This window comes from Mustela nigripes, chromosome 9 (genome assembly GCF_022355385.1).
Source record: "Mustela nigripes isolate SB6536 chromosome 9, MUSNIG.SB6536, whole genome shotgun sequence".
Lineage (NCBI taxonomy): Eukaryota > Metazoa > Chordata > Mammalia > Carnivora > Mustelidae > Mustela > Mustela nigripes.
The window spans coordinates 49,503,447-49,511,195 of record NC_081565.1 but is presented as its reverse complement, the minus strand read 5'-3'; the positions used below and the strand labels follow the sequence as shown (position 1 = coordinate 49,511,195).

General features: G+C 48.4%; 1 protein-coding gene across 1 annotated transcript in view; it reads right to left on the bottom strand.

Moving 5' to 3' along the window:
* Positions 1 to 6,692: 6,692 nt before the first annotated feature.
* SAXO1 (stabilizer of axonemal microtubules 1) overlaps positions 6,693 to 7,749 on the bottom strand; it is a 36,685-nt gene continuing 35,628 nt past the window's right edge. Inside the window, exon 5 of the mRNA XM_059410136.1 lies at positions 6,693 to 7,696. Coding sequence (XP_059266119.1) covers positions 6,693 to 7,696 — 1,004 coding nt within the window. The remainder of the gene's footprint in view (positions 7,697 to 7,749) is intronic.

Here is a 7,749-nt window from a genome sequence, read left to right as displayed (position 1 = left end):
TGGCCAGTGCACTTTTTTCAAAGACCATATCACAGTTTCTATCCCATAGAAAACACCTTAAAAAAAGCTATTAGATATTACCTATAGTTAACCTCTTATTCAAACACTCCAAAGCTCCATGGCCAGTGCACTTTTTTCAAAGACCATATCACAGTTTCTATCCCATAGAAAACACCTTCAAAAAAGCTATTAGATATTACCTATAGTTAACCTCTTATTCAAACACTCCAAAGCTCCATTCCCTTATAATTCTGAACAAATGAGACAAATAGGAATTCATTTACCCAACACTGTTGATGCATTTGCCCAGACTTTAAAAATGTAGGTATAGAATTTATCATTTGTATTAAATTGGGCTCCTAAGCAAAAACTACAGTTGACTTCTCCAAACTTCATAAAATGTATGAGCAAGTTTGTATGTATGTACTTTTTTTTATTATTATTATTATGTTTGGATCACAATTTCTGAGTTGCCCTACTTTTGAGTTCTCCATTTTAAACCATTTTTTGGTCTCGAACTCCACTGCCAAGCTGTCCTTTCTGGCTCCATCTCTGGCTTGGAAGCAGAACCCCCTGCTGCTCTTCTGAGGACTAGCAGACCAGATAAAAGAAGTTCACTGGAAAGGTGTTTTAGAAAGAAGGGCGGGAGAGAGGGCGGGAGGAAGGAACGGCAGAGAGGAGCCAATATGAGCAGAGTGAGTGCCAGGCTCCGGGGCGTGTCCTGCTTAAAGTACTCAAGTTTCCATACATGAAATGCAGGTCAGGGATTTTGGCAACTCAAAGGCAGCATGTGTCCAGGCTCTGGCCTCAGTTTTGGACATGGAAGTTTCCAAATATCTGGTCTTTGATAACAGGAGGTGTTACAACCCTGAGCCAAACCAAGAGCCACACCCAAATGATAGTAAGCACTGAACTCTGCTTAGGAACTTTAAAATGAAAAAGTGGGGTTTGTGGTTTGTTTGTTTTTTTTTTTTTCTTAAGTCCAGGAGAGAGCCTATCATCCCCAAAATTCCATTTCTTAGTTTATAAGTCATTCATTGGCAGAGATGCCAAATTTTCATCATTTTTCAAACATTCCATCTGCCTATGTTTCTCATGTCGCTATTTGCCTACTTCCAGGGTATTTGTGGGCTCCCCTGTTTTATGATCCCCTGACATAAATTGGAAGGGGATCAGGGCAATGAGGGAGTGACCTCGCTGCCCCCCTTGCCAGTGAGAGAATAGCCTTGGCCCTGGGGAGGGAGGCAGGGTGCTGGTGGGCAGGCAGGCTGGTTTGGGCACAAAAAGACCCAAGAAAATCAGTGTTAAGCTTCCATCACAGGGGGGCACTTGGGTGGCTGAGTAGGTTGAAGCCTCTGCCTTCAGCTCAGGTCATGATCCCAGGGTCCTAGGATTGAGCCCCGCATCGCATCGGGCTCTCTGCTCAGCAGGGAGCCTGCTACCTCTTCGCTCTCTCTGCTTGCCTCTCTGCCTACTTGTGATCTCTGTCTGTCAAATAATTAAACAAAATCTTTAAAAAAAAAAATTCCATCACAGGCATGGAAAGCTCCTGAATCCTTTTGATTAATATGAACCTGGGCTTGCTGCTACACCCCAAGTCTTGACAAGAAAAACCCATCAGGACTTGTCATGTTGGTGTCCAAAGATCCAGAGACAGGGACCAGGGGCACCTGTGATGCAGAAGTAGGACATATAAAGCAGAGCCCAGCCTAGCATTACCCTGATGCCTTTTCCAGAATCCAGAGCATATGTTCTGGAAGGTTTACAGGCTCCGGGGCTCGTGTTGCACCCCCAACGTGGGGAGGAGCCAAGCACCTGCTCAGCCAGGCGTGTGGAAATTCCAAGCCTGCTTTGCCAAAGAAAACACCCCTGCTGCCTGCCACCCCCCCATATTTATGCTCAGAAGGGCCTCTGTCTTCCCGCTTCCAGGCTGCTGACCAGATGTGGGCTGGGTGGATGGCAGGGCAGGTCTGAGGAGCCAGGGGGCCATTTAATCTGCAACTAGAAGCTGTGCACACCCCCACCCAGTCGCTTACTTCCTCTTGGCAACCGCACAACTGAAAAGCACTTAGAGAGGGAGCCGATTCCTTCAACTCATCTTTATGCCCTGAGCACTAGATCCCAAAAGGGGGCATCATCGTGGAAAGGTATGGGCGTGCCGATCCCGTTGGCTCGAATCTGTCAGTTTCACGCCTGCTTTAGAGGCAGAAGCTTGGAGTGGGGAAAAGGAGGACAGTGATCCTAACTAGTATGTTATTGCCAATATGCTCATGGCATCGAGACTGCAATGAAAGGTATTCCGAGGACACAGCGTGAAAGCAAAACCATGAGACGGACTGTTTGCTCCCCCAGTCACCCCAGTGTGGAGCCTGGCCCCGGCCAGGACTACTCTTCCTCATGGCTCAATCAGGCTGTGGTCTCTGCTCAGCGGCCAGCTGTCTCCGAGCCACCCCCACCCTAGACCCTCTTGCTCTGGAAAACTGCTGGTGATACCTGAGAAGGGTAGGAGGGAGGATGGGTGAGGCCAAGGATGCAGGTGGGGGGAGCACCATCTGATGCCACGGGCGCTGGCTTAGAACAGCCTGTGGTTCAGAAGTGAGTGGCCCCCACCACCTGAACACACAGGTTGACCTAGTACCTATGCCACACTGCCCACGTTTGCCCTTCTGTCCACTCGGGGTGGGCTGGGATGTCGCCCTCTAGGCACGCTGTCCAGTTAAGAAAATGCCCACAAGGGGTGCCTGGGTGGCTCAGTGGGTTAAAGCCTCTGCCTTCGGCTCAGGTCATGATCCCAGGGTCCTGAGACCATCCCCGCATCGGGCTCTCTAATTAGCAGGGAGCCTGCTTCCTCCCTACTCTCTCTCTGCCTGCCTCTCTGCCTACTTGTGATCTCTGTCTGTCAAATAAATAAAATCTTTAAAAAAAAAAAAAAAAAAGGAAAGAAAATGCCCACAAAATCCCATTTGTGCTTTATCACCTTCACCTGGGTCCACCTACAGAGGTCAAGGGCAGCCTCCCTGTTGGTGCTGGTCTCCTTCCTGCCCCGCTCACATACCCTACAGTAAGTAAACTATAATAAAGCAATAATGAAATGATCAAATGCTCTAGTGAGGAAGACGGGGGGAGGGTCGTCAGTGGACAAGGGGTTTCAGGAAAGGTGAAGGAGACGCGAGGGAGATGGGAGAATGAAGACCGAGAAACGCAGAAGGGAAGCCACAGCTTCGAACAAAACTGTCCCAAGAGCACTAGAGCTGAGAGGGAGCAGGCATGCACGGCAGAGCCCGGCAGGGGTTTGGGGTTGGAAACACCAGGTACCATAGAAAGCGGGGGACAGATGGTGCTAACAATGGTGATGGCATCTCCACCCTCCAGTCCCCGCCTGGCCTTGCATCTTAGATCCAACCCAAGAAAGGGAGGCTCGTCCTTCAAGACATGGACCCTGTGAACACGCAAGAAGTATTAGAATCCAAGGTCCTTTAACCTGTTCTTAGTGCTGTGATTATACCTTAATGGGGGGGGGGGCAAGAGGGGGTTCCTGATCACCAAAACTGAGAGTGATGTACCAGGGCCTTGACTCATGTAGGTGGCCCACGTCCAGTCAGCCAGAGGATAGGGCCTGCCCTGCTGACGGCACAGGCAGGAAGACACCACTGTGGGGAGTAGGACCTCATCCTTGCAGTTGCCGTATCTGTGGGATCACCTGCTTTGGGCAGCACAGCCCAGGGCTTCCACACCAACAAATTTCACTAGCTGCAGCCCATTGGCCACACTGGGAGACTCTGCTTTCCACCAATAAAATAGAGTTTGGGGGCCACCTGGGTGGCTCATTCGGTTAAGCGTCCCACAACTCTTACGTGGAAGCCGGATACACAGAACTGATTAATAAGAAGCAACTGTGACAGGGCAAGGGGGGGGAGCCCATCTGCTCGGCTCTCCCTGTTTCCCTCCTCCTGGCCCCAGTTACTCCCTAAAATGCCATTTCCAGGGATCACAGGGAGCAAGCCCAACTCAGAAAAACCAAAAATAATTATGGGATGGGGGAAAGGTGAATATTGTCCTTTGTAGATTAGGTCAAATAGAACACATGAGCAGTCCTGCTTACCTTCGTACTTGCGAACAATGGCCCATAAAATCATGAGTAGATTCAGCAAGGCAGAAGTCAGCAGCCACCTTCATCGTCTTCATCATCCTCACCTACACCTAAATGAGTGTTAACCATACACCAGGGGAGAGCAATAGACATATATTATATCACTGACACCAACAATGAAGCCATGGGTCCACGACCGCTATTACATTTTAAAGAACTTGCCTGAGGTCTTCTAGCCAGTGGGTGACAAGGGCCAGGAAGCGAGCCCAGGTCTCCTGGACTTCCTCCTTACACATATGTTCTAACCGCTGGGTTCCACTAGTCCCCATAAGAACTACTTGGACCCCCCTTTCTGTAGTTTGTTTCCCATATTTTTATTATTTTAACCACTTTCATAATAACGTAATTTTGAGACCAAAAAAGGACAGAGAGCAGGGGAGCACAGATTCCTTAATTCTGGGAGAAGCTGGCAATGTAGGGATGCCCTACGTGGCTCATCTGGCCTGGAATCATCAATCCATCCTTCTTCAACTTCTTTGTACTCCCCAGAAACATTAGAAAAGCGTCTCAGTCTTGATACACTCAACACCATTCTCTTATTTCACTGACAAGGTGGGAGAGAGAAGATTAAAATTCCCAATCTACCAAAACAGACCATGTCTAAAACCAATTAAGTCAACCAACAATAGTACATGCATATGACTTATGAACATTAAGGAAGACACTAGCAGAAACAGATAAAAGAATTTTAAATTCTTCTCTGGGGAAACAATAACAGGGGAGGCCAACTACTAGAGCCTAAGAGATTGTTGCATTTTTATAAGCATCTAGCACTACGTGGCTTTTCAAGTCAACTGCCAATATTTCTCTGATTTGTCAAAGTTACAAAATGAAGGTAATAAAACCTACCCTCCTAGTTATCTCCTTTAGCTTAATGCACTCCAGGGAGGAACTCAGACAGAGAAAGTGTGGATTGATGTGCTTGTGGAGCCATGCGAACTGGGACACAGCAGATAGGAGGTACTTGACCCCGTGGGAAGAGCACTGGCTGTGGCATCAGATGGCTGGGTTCCAATCTTGACCTTGGTGCCCCCATGCTGTGTGGCCTTGGGCAAGGCCCATTAACTCCCTGAGCCTCTCTACCCCAGAGAGGCAGGTATTCAAACCCCATATAAGCAACAAGAGGATTTAAGGATTTTGATCCCAACCCAGTGATACAAACCAAACTCACAGTGAGGCTGCAAGGCATGGGGACCTGAAAGGTCTGGGCCAGGTGAGCGACAGCCTTGGAAAGATGGGACCCCAGATAAAAGATACAGGTGTCTCACCCATGAACCAGGCACTGAACCTAAACCCAGGTCTCCAGACCTGAGCTGAAATTTCCTCCTCCAAACACTGTTCTGTGTAGAAGATTTAGGATTCTGTGACCTCAGAAAGGAAGTGAGTGTCCCAGGTGTCAGCCTGCATCACTCTGAGTGAGGTTCACCCACACCGTGAGCCCACCTGACCCCGGCATAGGCCCTCTTGGACAAAATCTTTCTTCAATTCTTTCCAATTAAAAAAAATTTTTTTTTAAATCACCAAATTACTTAGCCTTAGTATCAAGCATTTGACCCAAAAGAGAAACCTCCAGCCCTTTAGGGCAGGGTCCAATTCATCACTATGTCAAGCTTTGTCACAAGTCTTGTCACAGCTGTTATCCTATGAAAAGCAATCAAGGCTTCCAAGAACATGCCCAGCATAAGCTCCAAGCACTTTAAAGAGCTCACAGTTTCTGCTCACAGCCCAGAGGAAGCCTGACAACTACCCAGTTGTCAAGGGTCCCTTTGCCTCCCCCTTGTCCTGGAATCAGGGCCAACACTGGTTTGGGGACAAGAGAGACCTGGCAGGTCCACGCTCCCCTGGGACTGCCATAGGATACCTTTCTCCCCTTTCCACTCCCTGTGCCTAAAATCACCCAGGCCCCATTCGGACAGCACTATTCTTGCCAGTTTGTCATGGCATGAGATGGTAGAAAGATGTCCTGTAAAGGAGCCCTGGGCCGAGAGAGAGAACACAGAATTCCAGATGGAGTTCAAAGTACACCCATCAGTACTGGAGTACAATGGGGGCCATAGTCTGAAATCTCCCCAAAGGCCCAAGGAACACAGCCCATTCTCTGCATAGACAGCAAGTAGGGGTGAACTTATAGACCTGCAGATTCATTTCATTCCCCCCAAAAAAAGTTTATTCTTCAGCACTTCATACTTGGCAAGAGTTAATTGCAATGTCAAGTCATACAATAATTAAATTCAGAAAAGATTTCTGGTTCAGAGAAAAACCCTTGAGACCAGCTTTGATTCCATCAGCACATGGTAAGGGACCCAAGTGGGAGAGGCAGCAGAGGGAGGGTTAAGGGGAATACTTAGCCAGTGATTAAATGTCATTTTCCTTGAGTCAAGCGATTCTCATTTTATTCAAGTGTCCTGGAAAATGATGAACTTTTTTTTTTTCATTTTGGGGAATTCTTTTTTGGCCAATGAATAACTCTCAATCATCTGCTTTTAAAAGTATTGTGCAATTTCTAAGGAATGATTTTTTTTTTTTTTTTTTTTTTTTTAAATCAGGCTGACACTGCCAACTCCTGCTGGTTGGGGTTTTCCGAATCACCTACAGAAAGACGGCTGCTCTGCGGAGAGCCTGTCTGGGACACTGGCCTATATATCCTGTGCCCCAACGCATCTGTTTCCTCAAAGATGTAGCCAGGGGGCTCAGCATATGAGGCCGGGCACCTGCCCATATCCTTAGGAGTAAAGCTGATGCTGTATGTGGTCTGGCCCTCCACAGGGATATTTCCTTGTGGGCCGGCCCAGGGAGGTTTACAGCTTTTGGTATTAATGGGTGGGTGGGGCACATAATGGGCCCGAGTCGTGGTCAGACAATCCAAGGGCTCGGTGGGAATGTTCAGCTGGGGAACGGGCTTGACTAGCTCTGGGCGCATGCTAGGCCACTGCTTATAGTCGTCCTTGGTAGTAGAGGAGCCTTCGAAGTGACCACACTTCTTGACTGAGAGCACTGGTCGGCACGACTGAGCTGGGGCACCCTTAGGGTATGTGTAATGGGCCTGCACTGTGGTCAGAAGGTCCATCTTTTCTTCAGGAGGGACATAGGTGACAGGAACTTTGGAGAACATCTGGGGCGTTGGCCAAGCTTGGTATTTATCTCGAAACTCAGTGGTGTTAGAGAAAGGCATGTCAAAACCACAGGGCCTGGTCGCAGGTTTCAAGCTCTTGGCTGGCTCTCCCCTCAGGCCCCGGTAGGATTCCTTGTGGGTGGTAAGGCTTTCAAAGGGGATTTCACAGGGTCTGAACTTCTCCGCTTCGTACACAAAGCGCTTCTCCATTGGGTGGGCCACGTAGCTCATCTTGTAGTTAGTCAGATCCTCCAGGGGGATGTTACAGAGCTTGGGCACAGCCAGAGGCTTACAACTCAAGGTGTTCACTCGGCTCTTTACAGAATAGTCATCCTGGTGTGTAGTTCTACTATCAAACCGGGTCGATACTGGCCGGTAGTGGTGTTCTGGACGCAGGAGCTCTCGTCTTGGTTGGTTCCATGGTAAGTAATCAGCTGAAAATAAAACAGTAGTGGTGACTACTTATCAATCAAGTCCACTTAACTTG